Source organism: Dasypus novemcinctus, chromosome 2 (assembly GCF_030445035.2).
Source record: "Dasypus novemcinctus isolate mDasNov1 chromosome 2, mDasNov1.1.hap2, whole genome shotgun sequence".
Taxonomy (NCBI): Eukaryota; Metazoa; Chordata; class Mammalia; order Cingulata; family Dasypodidae; genus Dasypus; species Dasypus novemcinctus.
In genome coordinates this window covers 97,342,517-97,358,140 of record NC_080674.1, presented here as the reverse complement: position 1 = coordinate 97,358,140, position 15,624 = coordinate 97,342,517, and the positions used below count along the sequence as shown (strand labels likewise).

Genomic DNA, 15,624 nt, shown 5'->3' with positions numbered 1-15,624 from the left:
CATCAACTCAAGAAATCTCTTATTAGATATGCACAAGCAGTTAATCATAGAAAGTAGTCTCATAAGTCACATAAATTGTACTTTGGAGGACCCAGAAAAAAATGCAAAGCTATTTTAAGCTTAGAAAGTTTTACCTAAATCTCTCTCTATATGCTGCTTTTTAAAGAAAGTTTTCTTTCTTTATTTCTCCCCTTCCCTTCCCCCTTCCCCTGCCCTGCTGTTTTTCTGCTGTTTGTATCCACTTACTCTGTGATCTTCTGCATCTATTTCTCTTTTGGTCTTCTCTTCTTTTTTCTCTCCTCTAAGATTCACCGGTATTTGATCCTGGGGACCTCTGATGTGCAGAGAGGTTCCCTGTAAGCTGCGCAACCTCAGTTCCTGGTTTCTGCTATGCTTCCCCTTGACTCTCCCCTTCGTCTCTCTTTTGTTGCGTCATCATCACTCACTTGTGCGAGCACTGGCTCACTGCACAGGCACTTGACTTACCACATTGGCACTGGCTTGCCACGCAGGCATGCTTTATTTTTTCACCAGAAGGCCCCAGGGATGAAACCTGGGTCCTACCATATGGTAGGCAGAAGCCTAATCACTTGAGCCACATCTGCTTCCGTTTTGTTTTTTGTTTTTTAATGAGGTACCAGGGAATGAACCCAGGACCTCGCACATGTAAGGCAGGTGCTCAACTACCAAACTACATCCACTTGGCTTTATATATGCTTTTTTGAGCTACTGTCCAGTTTAAGGTTTCCAAACTATTTCTAGAATGCTCTTTGTAAAATTTTGGTCCAGTGAACATAAAATTTATGTTCAATTTCTTTCTAGCCACAAATAAAAATATTTTAGTCTAGACAAAGTAAAGATAATTACTAGGCTAATGATAAACGGATAAATCAACCAGAGTCTGCTTTAAAATATTGATAAAAATTGAACATCAATGAGTATAAACTCTTTCAGGGTAGAAATAATGTCTTTTTTGGTTGCTATTCTTATTTCAAAATGTTATATATTTACTTTCTTGAGGTTTTTTTTTTTTTTAAGATTTATTTATTTATTTCCCCCCCTTTCCCCTCCTACTGCCCTACAGTTTTTGCTGTCTGTCTTGTCTTGTCTTCTCATTTTCTCTTCTCTAGGATACAATCTTGGAGACCCCTGATGTGGAGAGAGGTTCCCTGCCAATTGCACCACCTCAGTTCCTGGTTTCTGCCAAGTTTCACTTTGAATCTCCCCTTGTCTCTCTGTTGATGTGTCACCATTTTGCTGCGTGACTCACTCGTGTGGGCCCTGGCTCACCAGATGGACACGCTTTCTCTTCTTTTTCACCAGGAGGCCCCAGGGGTCGAACCCTGTCATATGTTAGGCAGAAACTCTATCACTAGAGCCACATCTGCTTCCCACTGAGGTAGTTTTAGTTACCCCAAGATCAGAGTCCTTCCTGCATTTTGGTTTCCATGTTCAATCAAAGTAGAATGCTTTTGTTTATCATTTCTTGAATTCTATTCTGTACATAAGTAAAATACATGAATTTAAACTATGAATTATGAATATCCTATTGGTGATAGATAAGAATACTTTATAAAACACATATATTATAAAAAGCATATAGAGGAATTTTACATAATTACCATGTACTGAGAACATATCATAAATAAGGAACCCTGTGTAATGTTTCTATATGCATATATGCGGTATTTCAACAAGAGTCACAAAGCAGAGACATGGGGCAAATTCTTAATTTGCTCATGGCACAGACTATAAAACCTACAGGTGGGCTCAAATACCAGCTCTATGATTCCAAAATCTATGTCTTTCCACCATAAACAATGCCCCTCAAATATCCTGTAAAGAGAATTAGAAATGTACATTCTTTTTAAACATATAGTTTTACCTGTGTTCTATATATGGTCTCTCTTAAGGCATCTTTCATTTCTACAAATCCCATATCTTTCCTGAAATCTTTGTTTTCTTCTTGATTGCTGTGTTTATTCCAAACAGAATTGGTTTGGGAATCTTCATCAGTCTTAATTTCTTTCTGTAATATGCAAAAATGGCAATCATCTAAGTATAATTTCAATGGTATGTTCTTTTTATGGCATTTAATTTTATCTATAATGCATAATACTTTGTCAGTCAAACCAGTAGGTAAAATGCACCCTCCTAAATCAACGGGTATTAAACACTGGTAAAATCTTTAAAGGAAAAAAATCATTACCAAAGAAGTCCTGAATAATCAAGTCATATCTGAATATCTAAAGAAGAGCTAATAATTTTGTTGGCCTAATGACAATGAATTTTTAAATCAATAATCAAGAACAAAAACATTTAGTCTAGGTTAAATGTTTTACATTAAAATGTCATTAAAAATGTCAGATTATGGATGGATTACTTCTCAGATTTTTCAGTTTTTTTCTACTGAGAAGACTTCTCACTTGCAAGAACACACAAAAGAAAAGATGACTAAGAAATAGCTGAATTCCAAGTTCTTATTTCATTTCGACAGCAATAAACACAGGTTCACCTAACTAACTCAAACTCTTCAATTTCTCATGAGAGGAAATATAAAAAAGTGAAATCGAAAACTAAGACTAAGATAAAGACTTTTCTTCCTTCCCATTCCTGGCATTGAAGGAAACTTCACTCGGAATGTACAAACAACAATATCCATTAAGGACAATATGAAGGAAATTTCTAGCTGTAAATTTCACATGGTTGACAATGGAGGAAAAAATCTACAGGTCTGTATTGCCAAGAAATGTCTAAAACAAAGAATGAATTAAGGCCACATAGATTCCAACTACACTACATATGAAACTATATATTCCAACTATACTACATTATCATTAGCGAGTAGGCAAGAAAATATTATTTTATAATCCTCAATATATTTACTGAGGTAACTATTTCAAATGTTATATATTGAACTGTGAATTGTGATGTATGATACAAGAAACCCTGTAAAATTTAACTATTTAAATATGTGTTAACTAGTTAAAAACCACAAACCAATACATAAATTATTACATTATATATATGGCATTATGACAAATCATCAACATTTAACATTTTCCAAGTTACCATACGCTCTCCAATTGGCTACTCTTTTTTTAAAAAAAAGATTTATTTATTTATTTCTCTCCCCGCCCCCCCAACCCCAGTTGTCTGTTCTTTGTCTATTTGCTGCGTCTTGTTTCTTTGTCTGCTTCTGTTGTTGTAAGCGGCACGGGAATCTGTGTCTCTTTTTGTTGAGTCATCTTGTTGTGTCAGCTCTCCGTGTCGGTGGCGCCATTCTTAAGCAGGCTGCACTTTCATGCTGGGTGGCTCTCCTTACGGGGCGCACTCCTTGTGCGTGGGGCTCCCCTACGTGGGGGACACCCCTGCGTGGCACAGCACTCCTTGCGCGCATCAGCACTGCACATGGGCCAGCTGCACATGGGTCAAGGAGGCCCAGGGTTTGAACAGCAGACCTCGCATGTGGTAGATGGACGCCCTATCCACTGGGCCAAGTCCGCTTCCCTCCAATTGGCTACTCTTATGACATACATAAGAAGCATTTTATCTGTATATATTCCATTTTTATTCCTTAGTTTTTACAAATATCTCTTTAGTGCCAACAGTGTACTTACTGGATATTGTGTTTGGTGTTTGTTTCCCTATAAGATCTAGGAAAGCAGGGCTATGTCTAATCTATTTTATATAGTATAGTGCTATATTCTAAAGCCTACTTTTCCAGCAAATTATTAAATGTAGGGCAGCAGAGGGCAGTGAGTTAGCCTGGCTCTGAATCAGATGTTTGATTTAATTTCCTGTCTTGGACTAAATGTAGATATATTCTGGTCTCCAAGTCTTAATCTAGCCATGGCATTTACCATACAGCTTGAATGAACTCATGAGACTGAATTATAGGATTTATAAAAAGATGAAAAGCCAGAGAGGTCAAGTAAAGAACAAGATTCTTTTAAGTGCTACTTGGTTCCTAATCTGTACTTATATCCTGAGTTTTAAATGTTAGCTCATAATCCTATGGTTGACTACTAGTTGATAGTACATAGCATAAAGTATTTTTTTAACTACCTAGAAAGTCACTGGATGAAAATCAGGAGAAACCTGTTTAATACCCAAAATGGGGAAAAGGGACTAGGGAAAAAAAGATTTGAGGAGAAAAGCCTTCAAATTTATTGAACTCTTGACCTTAAATTTTTGCTCTGACATATAATAGCTGTGGGATCTTGGACAAGTTATTTAACCTCATTGTATTTCAATTTTACCAATTATAAAAGGGGGCCATAATACAAACCACATAGGAACATGGGTTTTAAATAAGTTTATGTACATAAAATGTTAGTGCCTGGCATGTAGTAATCACTCAGTAAATATTAGCTCATAGTAGTAGCTATAATAAACCTCATGACAATGAAGCAAGGTAAATATTAGCTTCTATATTTTACAAACGAAAAAACTAAGGCACAGAATAAATTATTTCCCTATGGTCACAGTATTAGTAAATTAGTACTAGGTTGCAAATCAGGTGATCTGGCTCAGAAAGCCTATTTTTCTTTCTTTTTTTCAGTTATTCCTACCACATTTCCATAAGATTTTTCTGTAGTTCATTTTCTTTTCTTAAGGAGATAGCCAAAAAAGTTTTTCTGTGTCCTCTTCTTTGTGAAGCTTTCCTTGAGCCAAATAATTAAGATAAGTTATTCATTTGTTCCTCTCTATTCCTGTACCTTGCACATAGCTTAACCAATGCACAATTCACACTAAACTGTAATTAATGGTTTCCATGTTCCGTCTCCTCTAGCAAAGAGTAAGCATCTCTAGGTCTGGTATGTGGTCTTACTAATTTTCATATTCCTAATACATAGCATAGTACCTGATATAGCAATGGTCTTCAATAACTATCAGTAACCTGAAATAAACAGATTCTTGATTCTGTTTACTCAGGAGCTTTTCCCTCCAAAATAAAACTAAGTTAAAAGTTTTGTTACTTTTAACTCAGTCATTTTACATGGCAACTCTTTTTAAAGGATACTTCAGAATCTAATGAGGAAGGTAATATGTTCTATAACAAAGTAGTAGAAGAAAATCAAGACATCTAAATGAAGTTACTATTTTCTCCTCGAAAGTGATCAAAACATACCTTCCTCATTTGGACCAAATGGTTATAAACTTCCAGTTGTCTGATCCAGAACTTAAGATATAAATAAAATTCTGTCTCCTGGGATGGTTAGGCTAATGTGTCAACTAGGCCAGGTTATGGTACCCAGTTGTCTGATCAAGCAAGCACTGGGTAGCTATAATACAAAGGTATTTCATGGACTTTAATCATCAGTGAATTGATTGCATAGATGGTTGATTACATCTACAATCAACTAAGGAGACTGCCATAAACAATGACTGACATCTCATCCAGTCAGCTGAAGGCCTTAAAAGGGGAAGTGATTTCAGCATTGAGAAAGAGAATTCCCATCTCTATGTCAGACTGCCAGCATCTCCTGGTAAACTCATCAAGGACATTCACTGGAGGTCCTGGTTTACAATCTGTCTGGAGAAATTTGGACTTGTGCATCCCCATAAAATCTCATTATTAGTTACAGATATCTTCCCTAAAGAACTCTGATTAATACATTTCCTAAAGTGAAATATAAGTTAGAAAGATTCTGTTATTTTTAGATGATATACTATTGCTGCTCTCTAGTATTTCAGCAACTGAAATGTTTAAGGTTGTGGATAAAACATGTTACATTTTAATCTTTTTTTCCATAGATAAAGGAAACCTAGTTAAGAATGTCTTATATTCTGTTCAGTTAATACTATATTTAAACAGTTCAGGGAGGTTAGGATGCTTTGGGATACAAGGAATAGAAAACTAGCTTAACCTAACTTAAAGATCATGGAAATGTATTAACTCATAAAACAGCAATGTGGTACAGCACTAGGACATGTTTCAGGGTTCGTCAATACAGCAACTCAAATCTGTGAGGGCCTAGATTTGTTTTCTGCATTCTCTTGCCCTTACGGTTGGCTTCATCCTAAGGCTAGGTCTCCTCATGTTCAAAGAATGGCTGCTAGTAGTAATTTACTAATTCAGACTACATTCTGTATTCAGGAGCCAAACTTCCAGTGGCTTTCATTACACAGTGAGGAAGAAATTTCCTAGAGGCTCTTACATATCTCTCTTCATGTTTCCTGATCAGAAATGGTTCATACGTTCATTCCTAAACTAATCACTGTCAAGGCAAATAATATTACCCATAGACCAAGCATATGCATACCTTGAACTAAAGTCAAACTGCCAATCTACTTCATTATTACTCAGTAGGGAAAGGCAATTACAGAATGATACATTATATCTACTTTTAGAAGATTCAAAGGTCTTTAATAATTTCTCTGCTAACGTTACAAATATTTAATAAGAACCTATGTGCTGCACTCTAAGTGAAGTGATTGCAATATAACTATGGTTTTAATGTAACATTTTATGTGATCTATGTATCTTTAAAATAAAAAGACAATAAAACTATGGAAAGGACAAACATGATTATGATTTATATGGAGCTTTTGGTTTAGATAGGTTAATAGATATTAAACAAATAATCAACCTGTTAATTAATTACAATGATAGTGAATGCTATAAAGCAAAATAATCATAAAGAACACATTACAGGGGACCAGATGTAGTGCAAATGGTTGAGTACCTGTTTCCCATGTGTAGGCCTGGGTTCAATCCCCTGTACCTCCTAAAAAAACAAAAAAACCCACACAAACAAATGAAAAAACCAATTCTCATTGGGGAGCAGATGTAGCTCAATGGTTGAGCACCTGCTTCTCATGTATGATGGCTTGGGTTCAATCCTCTGTACCTCCTTAAAAAAAACAAAAAACAAAAAAACAAAGAAATACATTATAGGTGCATCTATGGGCAACATTATAACTTGGAATGTGAATAATGAGCTCATGGCTGGCAGGCACAGGAGTGAGGGGATGGTGGGAAAGATGTCTTCAGGCCGAAAAAATATCTGTGAAGAAGATCCAAAGGTAGGAAGTAGCTTAGTTTGTTTAGGAAATGGGGAGAGGGAAACGGACTTTGGCCCAGTGGTTAGGGCGTCCGTCTACCATATGGGAGGTCCGCGGTTCAAACCCCGGGCCTCCTTGACCCGTGTGGAGCTGGCCATGCGCAGTGCTGATGCGCGCAAGGAGTGCCGTGCTACGCAAGGGTGTCCCCTGCGTGGGGAGCCCCACGCGCAAGGAGTGCACCCGTGAGGAAAGCCGCCCAGCGTGAAAAGAAAGAGCAGCCTGCCAAGGAATGGCGCCGCCCACACTTCCCGTGCCGCTGAGGACAACAGAAGCGGACAAAGAAACAAGACGCAGCAAATAGACACCAGGGGAGTCTGGTGGAACAGACAACCAGGGGACAGGAACAGACAACCAGGGGAGGAACAGACAACCAGGGGAGGGGGGGAAATTAAATAAATAAATAAATGTTAAAAAAAAAAAAAAAAAGGAAATGGGGAGAAGGCAGTTTTGTTGTAATATAACAGCATGGGAAAAAGAGTAGGAGAGACTAAAAAGGAGTAATAGGACAGGAATCCTGTGGGAACATGTAGTCATGTTAAGAGATTTTGGACTTTATCCTAAAGGGAATGGAAAGCCATTGAAGTAAGGGAATGATAGATCAGATTTGTTTTAGAAACAGCATTTTGGCTACTCTTTCTAAATGAACTACAAAAGACTGCAGAAGAGAAGGGTGGATTTAGGAAGAGTATTAAGTTGCCAGTTCCAAGAGGCCAGCGGAAAGATGATGTGCTCAGTATCATGTTAGCACAGAAGGAGAAAAGAAGTTCGATTCAAGAGGTTTTGGAGAGGTAAAATCAACAGGACTTGGGAAGTACATTAGGCCCAACGGATAGAGCATGTGCCTACCATATAGGAGGTCCAGGGATCCTGACCCATGTGGTGAGCTGGCCCATGTGTAGTGCTCATGCATGCAAGGAGTGCCCAGGGGTGTCCCCTGCGTAGGGGAGCCCCACGTGCAAGAGTGTACCCTGTAAGGAGAGCTGTCCCATGCGAAAAAAGCGTAGCCTGCCCAGGAGTGGTACCACATACATGGAGAGCTGACACAGCAAAATGAAGCAAAAAAAGCAACACAGATTCCCAGTGCCGCTGACAAGAATACAAGCAGACTAAGAGAACACACAATGAATAGACACAGAGAGCAGACAAGAGCGAGGAAGGGGAGAGAAATAAATAAATCTTAAAGAAAAAAAAAAAGACATTTCCCTACATAAAAAAAAAATCAACAGGACTTAAAGTTGACTAGATGTTGGAAGTAAGAAAGGTTTCAAGGATGACTGACAGACTAATATAGCCTGTGCATAAATTCAAAATTTTTTTTTTGGTCTTTTTTTTTTTTTTTAAAGATTTATTTTTATTTATTTAATTTCCCTCCCCTCCCCCGGTTGTCTGTTTTCTGTGTCTTTTTGCTGCGTCTTGTTTCTCTGTCCGCTTCTGTTGTCGTCAGCGGCACGGGAAGTGTGGGCGGCGCCATTCCTCGGCAGGCTGCTCCCTCCTTCGCGCTGGGCGGCTCTCCTTATGGGTGCACTCCTTGCGCGTGGGGCTCCCCTACGCGGGGGACACCCCTGCGTGGCAGGGCACTCCTTGCGCGCATCAGCACTGCGCATGGGCCAGCTCCACACGGGTCAAGGAGGCCCGGGGCTTTAACCGCGGACCTCCCATGTGGTAGACGGACGCCCTAACCACTGGGCCAAAGTCCGTTTCCCTAAATTCAAAATTTGTATCTATGTGTACCTAGTCTCTAGAAATCCAAATAAGTAATACAGGCCCTATAGTCTTTGAATGTTCAGAAAGGATGTAAGACTGAATGTGTATTCAAAGTTGCACCCAGATGGAATGTGGGGGAGATTTTAACTCAAGCTCACCTGAAATGTGGAGGATATGCTAATTCAAGCTCACCTGAAATGTGGAGGATATGCTAATTCAAGCTCACCTGAAATGTGGAGGATATGCTAATTCAAGCTCACCTGAAATGTGGGGGGTACTTTAATTTAAAACCTATCTAGTACTCAGACAAACACTTACCTAACAAGGAAAGTCATTTTCTTTCATAAAAGCACCATTTAACTCCCAACCCTTATATCTTTTCTGTATAAAAGGGAACCCAAAATTCTATTTGGGGCTCGGTTTTTATTAGGACAGGAGTCTGCCGAGCTTGGCCGGTCAAAATAAATCAACTTCCTTCTCAGAGTTCTCATGTCCTGGCCTTCAATACTGCATACACCCGTCTTCTCTACTACAAGACCTCTGACACAAAGAATTAGAGAAAAGGTGATGGTATTCTATTGAGCTGGAAAACAATGAGATAAATATTCAGTTCTGGGACATATTGAGGTTTCTCTTCTACCTTGAGTGACTGTTCTTCATAAATTCTTCTCTGATTAGCTCCTAGAAGGTTTCTTCGAGGTTTTGATTCCCATTCAAACAACATGGGGAGCGGTATTTGTACCCAGTGGGAATGGGGAGGTAGGAAAATAGGACAAGAAAACATTTCTAAACCACTAGAAACAGTTCCCTCTGTTCCAAAGGAAAAATAATCCAAAAATTCTCATATAACACTATAGCCTATGATACTTTTATTTATATTCTGACATTAAAATGTTTAAAATTATTTGGTAGGATATAGCATTAAAACCTGAAAACAAAGTAGACTTAAAATAAGACAAATTTTAAATATAACAAGCAAGCTTCTTTCAAATCTAAGTATTCTCAGTTAAATAATTGAGAATTATCTTTGAAAGTATCATTTTAGCTACTTCTAATCACTATATCTTTATTTTTAACGTGATTTAATTTTAATGTATATTTCACTATATTTGTATTTAATAAAATTAACATTTAAAAATGCTTACTATTTACTTTACTTACCTCTAAAAGAAAATCCCCAAGATACTGAATTGGATAAAATGGAGCCATAAAGTCTTTTTCTTTCTCAGCCTTGATTCTTGCATTACTGGCAATCACATGAGTTATTCCACTTGGTGAACTTTTTGGTAAAATAACATTTGCTTTTCCAGCCTCCAAAACTCTGAATAAAAATGCAAATATAGTAGAGAAAGTATTAAGTATATTCAGTAAAAATTATCTGGGTCAATTACTTCCAAGAACTGTGAGCAGAATTTTCTACATGGAATTAATTTCTTTGGGAAAAAATAGAGAATAACTATCAAAAATAATAACCACAATATTATTTTAATAAATTCCAAGTTGTTCAGAGCAGATATTTAAGAAATTATGCTATTCTTTTTACCTATGCATTTTTTAATACAGAAAACACATTTAAGAAGAATATTAAATTATTCCTTAAAAAAAGAAAAAGTCACCTCAGTAAGCCAAAAGAACACTGAAGGAAGCCTAAGGAAGCAGCTACATTGGAAAGGAAGACACCTTGAAGAGAACCTTCTGGATCACAGAAATGGAACCAGTTTCCAAACTTCCTCTAGGAAATTATACTTACAAAAACTTTGTAACTTTGTTCCTTAGTAAAAAATACATTTTATATTCAGACTCAGAAGACCTACACAAAGGAATGTCCATCTCAGAAGTTTCATGGACATTTTACCTCTGTTTAGGATTTAGAAAACCAGAAGAATACTACTCATGCTAACAACAACAACAGAAAGTCAGGTAATCTGCTAAACCATAGCTTTTCTGGAGCTCATCCAAGAATTGGCATCCCAAGTCAGCCAAGTAAACTGATACCCAAAGACCAATAAGGCCCTTTGTGAAGAGACTTGACACATATAAACTGTTTCACTTTTGACAAGCACACAGGAGAAAAGTGGTTATAGATAAAAAAGCAGCCCAAATTTTAACAAATTTAAGGACCAAGGATAGCTAATCTAACAGTTTAATATAACAGGTAGTACTTGACACAAGTGGAGTACCCTCATTTACAAGCTTTTTGCCACAGGCCTCCGTGTCAGGTGCTCATGAAAAAAACAGGAGAGCAGGAGACCTGAGGGAGCCCCACCTATTTCGTGGCACAAGTGGGCCAGTGGGGCTTGGTTGCCACTGAGGAATAAATACAAAACCAGGCCCATTCCCTGGACCCTTCTCTCAAATGAAGCAAAAGCCTTAGCCTTAAGTCATTTGGACAACAGTGAGAAAGTCTTCCATCCTTGGAACCCAGGAAAAGATCTACTGCCTCCTTTGGTGGAGCAGAGATAAAAACTCTTCTGCCTCTGGGGCAGGGTAGGAAAATGTCCTGCTGCCTAACACAGGAAATGAGCCAATGTTTCTGGAGGAGGGACAGAAGCAAAAACCATCTGCTCTTAGAGGAGGGGAAAGAAAACTGCTTGAGTTCAAGATCCTGCACTGATTGAAATACCTAATGCTGAAGGAGAAAAAGGAAACTCTGTTGCCCAAGACCTCCTCTACCCATACATGGAACGTTTTGGCTGCCATGCAAGATGAAGACAGAAATGCTGAGAAAGCCCCAACACCACAGAACAAGAACACAAAGAATGCTTAAGACATGTCCAGCAGAAGTGAGAACATACCTATCCAGTCTAGAACTGAAAAACAAGAGGGAGGGGAAGAGCATGAAGAGAGAAGCTTTCTGTGACCTAGTAGTGCAGGGACTGAATGCTAAGGGTGGAACAGGAACACTGATAAAAATCCTCCAGCACCCCAAATCCAAATTAAACTCAAAGAAACTATTTAGTCCTGTACTAGAGTAATCTGATGTCACTGAAGGTGACTACAGCATTAATAAAATCCAAACTCAGATCAATATCTGCAAAGATTAACTCAATCACTCATACTAACTGCCTTATGTAAGAGGCATGTCGTTTTAAGATATAAATATTTTTCATCTCAACAGCATCTGCTTTTCCACATGTGATTCTGGCCTGCAATAAAAAACATAAGACACACAAAAGGTAAGGAAAAAAACACAAACCATGTCGAGAGAAAAAGTAATCACTAGCAAAGACCGAGAGATGATCCAGATGTTGAAATTATGAGAAAGTTATTTAAAATAACTATTGCTGACATGTTAAATGGAAAAGGTAGATAATATGCATGATGAGATGGGAAATTTAGCGGTGGGTCAAATAGAAATGGTTAAATAAAAAAATGTACAAAGAAGAATTTGAGAAACTTAGCAGACTGCACACAACTGAAGAAATAATCATTGAACTTGAGTATAGATCAGGAGAAATAACTGAAGCTGAAACATTAAAAAAAAAAACAAACAGAACAGTGCATACAAAAGAACAGAATCAAATGGCCTAAAGTGCATGTAATGGAGTTCCAGAATAATAAAGCCAAAGAAATATTTAAAGACATAATGGCTGCTAAACACATTGTCTTACTTTGAAAGGACTTCTATAAAAATGTATTATAGAATGGTTGGCTTAAAAAACAGGAATTTCTTGTTTCATGGTTTTGGGGCTAGAAGGCAGGGTCATGCTTTCTCTAAAGTCTGTAATGTTCTGGAGGGGCTTGCCGGTAATTCATACCTCAAGCTCTGCCTCGGTCACATAGCTGTCTGCTTCCTTCTGCCTCCTATTACTGTTTAAACTTCCTCCACTTATAAGGGGTTTGGTCATTTGTGATTAAGGCCCACCCTGATTCAGTTAGGACTCATCTTAACTAAGAGAATCTTTGAAAATCTTACTTTCAAACGAGTTCACATTCTCAGGACCAGGGGTTAGAACTTGAACATACCTTTGTTGGGGACATGTTTCAATCCATAACAGGTGCAGGCACACATACACAAATATTAGGGCACAGCATATTCAAACTACTAAAAACTAACAATCAACATAAATTATATAGCGAGGAAAAAGGAAAGAAAGATGACCAACTTCTTATTGGAACAATGCAATTCAGAAGACAGTGGAACAGGGTCTTTAAATATAGAAAGCAAAAAAACTAAAACAAAAACTGTCAACCCATAATTCTATATGCAGTGAAAATATCTTCCAAAAATAATGGCTTTGTTAAACAAAAAGTGATATAATTCACTGCCAGTAGACTTGCACTATAAAAACAGCTAAAGGGAATTTTTTAAGCAAAAGGAGCATGATACCAGATGGAAACCTAGATGGATACAAAATACGAATGGTCCTGGATGATAAAAATGAGGGCAAATATAGATGATTTTCATTAGTTTTTAATTAATTGACACCTTCCGCCTCCACCATGGAGCCCACCACACTGTCCCTCACTGACTAAAGTGAAAAAGGATGGTTTAGGTTGCTGACACTGTCCAGTAGAGCTTCTCTTGACAATCAGCTTCTTACCCATGCATCATTACATGGTTTAATCTCACTTCGCTTATGGAGATATTTTGTAGGGGATCAATGTCCCAAGTTCATCCTTCAGTAATATTTCCTAGGCTACTCTCCCAACCTACAGCAAAAGCTAGACCAGATAAAAAAATCCCAAGCATTAGAGCAAATATGGGAAACTTTTGCAAAGGGGATTGAGGGAAGCTCAAAAGCTGAAAGCATAACCTGGAATTCCCCTAGTTTTAGAAAATCTGCATGTGTACCTGTGTGAAAAAAATAGCTCAGAGACATTTGGATCATCTATGTGTAAAATAATACTCAATAGAGAAGACACTGAAAAACTTTCATCCCAAACATCAAGTAGAAAAAGGGCTGTAAAATGCTAGACTACTTACAAGAAAAACCCAAAGGATACATTGGTTGAGTCTATTTGGTAAGAAAAAACACAGACTTCCTGATACCAGAAGATTAAAGATGAACAGATAAAGTATAAAAACTAGCACATATAAAAGTACTAAAATGTACCATCTGTGACCATTTTCCACATGGAGCTGCAAGCAACCTCTCCAGATCAAATTCAGACAAGAGTAATTTCTCTGAAAACCGCATTCACTTTCATATACTATCCAGAAGGAAAATCCAGCACAACCCCATTTTATTGATGCATCTCAAAATTTACCTGTTCTGGAAGTAGGCAAAAGTAAAAATACCATCTTTTCTTCAACTATGCTTCCTAGACCTGGGGACCCTGGGGCTCCTTCTTTGCCAACAGAGCTGTAGTTAGAAGTAGTAACTTGTGGAAACTCGAATGAGATGTTTTTTCCCTTAAGATAATGTGGTATTTCACAACAGTGACAGTTTACTGCTTTTTTCTAATAAAAGCAAAAAATATTTTACAGGATATGAATCATTTTATAAAATCTGTAATGACGTTTAATATTTGATATATGTATTATAAAACACCTTACCATACTCTGTAAATAGAATTTTTTTAGAATAGAAGAAATACTTTTAGGGTAGCTAAATGTAAATTATGGTGATCATACACTTTTCAGTATTTTCTGCTTTTTCATTTTTGGAGTATTTTAGTGACTTCAGTGAATGTTTTTAAATTTTTTATGTTTTAAGACTAATTTTGATAGAGAACATTTCTCTATTTGAGTATATATTCTTAAGCTGAAATACTTTTTCTCTGTGCATTTGTGCTAGAAATGTTCAGGGCCTAATATCCCTTTCCAACCACTTAATAGTAAAGTTTCAGGATTAAGCTGTTGTTCCTCTTCGGTAAGAAAGCCAGTCAGTGACTGGGAAAACTACCTGTATACAGTACATCATCTTTCCCACTTGATAAGGTTTACAGGTACTTACATAGTCCCCTCCTTATGCTGGAAGAACATCTACCTGGTAGAGCCTGATCCACCTAAGATCTCAATTTGTCAAAATATATTTCTTCTTAACCTTATTAATACTTTTTTGTGATTCAAATTGTTTGCTTTATCATTTTTATTCCACAAGAAAAATATCTTGGTATAAGCCTCAGTTATTACATGTAATTTGATGAGATTTTAAAAAAATATTTTTTCTGTACTTGCATTACTCTTTTAATCACAAACACTGGACAGTTTAAATAATTAGAACAAATTGGGTGTTTTTTGGATGTCAGTTGTTTTTAATATTATTTGGAACAAGCAGGCCATTACCTAGAATTTGTCTTTTCAGTTATATAACACAATTTAACTAATTTTAGACATCTATAAGTCTAATCCTCTGTTTTCATTTAAATTATAATTCTACCTGTTTCCTAATATCTGTCACATATATATTTCTCTTATCAATTGCAAGAAGTAGATGTGGAAATTTACCGATAAAGATAAAATAAAATTTTCCAATAAAGTTTTTAACATGTAAAAAAAATTGACCGAAGTGAAAATATTAACAATGTATTGTGAGTTCTTAAAACAATTTTATGTAAAGGACAAAAACAGAAAATAGGATGGGAGGGACAAATGGAAGTATACTGTTACAAAGTTTCTCATTATATGTGAAGTAATACAATACTATTTGACAGTTGACCATGATAGTTATTATCATATTGTAAATTCTCAAGCACACTAAAAAAAAAAATAGAGGTATAAGTAAAAATCCAATGTGGAGATAAAGGAAACTATGAAAAACATTCAACAGATCCAAAAGAAGTCAAGAAAAAAAGGAAAAAAGAACAAAGAGTAGATGGTGTCTTAGTTTATCACAGGACTGCTGATGCAAAGTATCAGAAATGGGTTGGCTTTTATAATGGGAAATTTATTAGTGTAAAAGC

General features: G+C 36.9%; 1 protein-coding gene and 1 pseudogene across 13 annotated transcripts in view; one reads left to right on the top strand and one right to left on the bottom strand.

The window, feature by feature from the left end:
• Positions 1 to 15,624, bottom strand: part of SLF1 (SMC5-SMC6 complex localization factor 1) — an 83,946-nt gene that overhangs the window by 54,905 nt on the left and 13,417 nt on the right. For all 13 annotated transcript variants that reach the window (XM_071209020.1, XM_058276276.2, XM_058276278.2 and 10 more), the window contains 2 exons: positions 9,937 to 10,096; positions 1,886 to 2,029 (listed from right to left, as the gene is read on the bottom strand). In XM_071209020.1, coding sequence (XP_071065121.1) covers positions 1,886 to 2,029; positions 9,937 to 10,096 — 304 coding nt within the window. The remainder of the gene's footprint in view (positions 1 to 1,885; positions 2,030 to 9,936; positions 10,097 to 15,624) is intronic.
• LOC139439831 (B-cell lymphoma/leukemia 10-like) lies at positions 11,973 to 14,141 on the top strand (annotated as a pseudogene).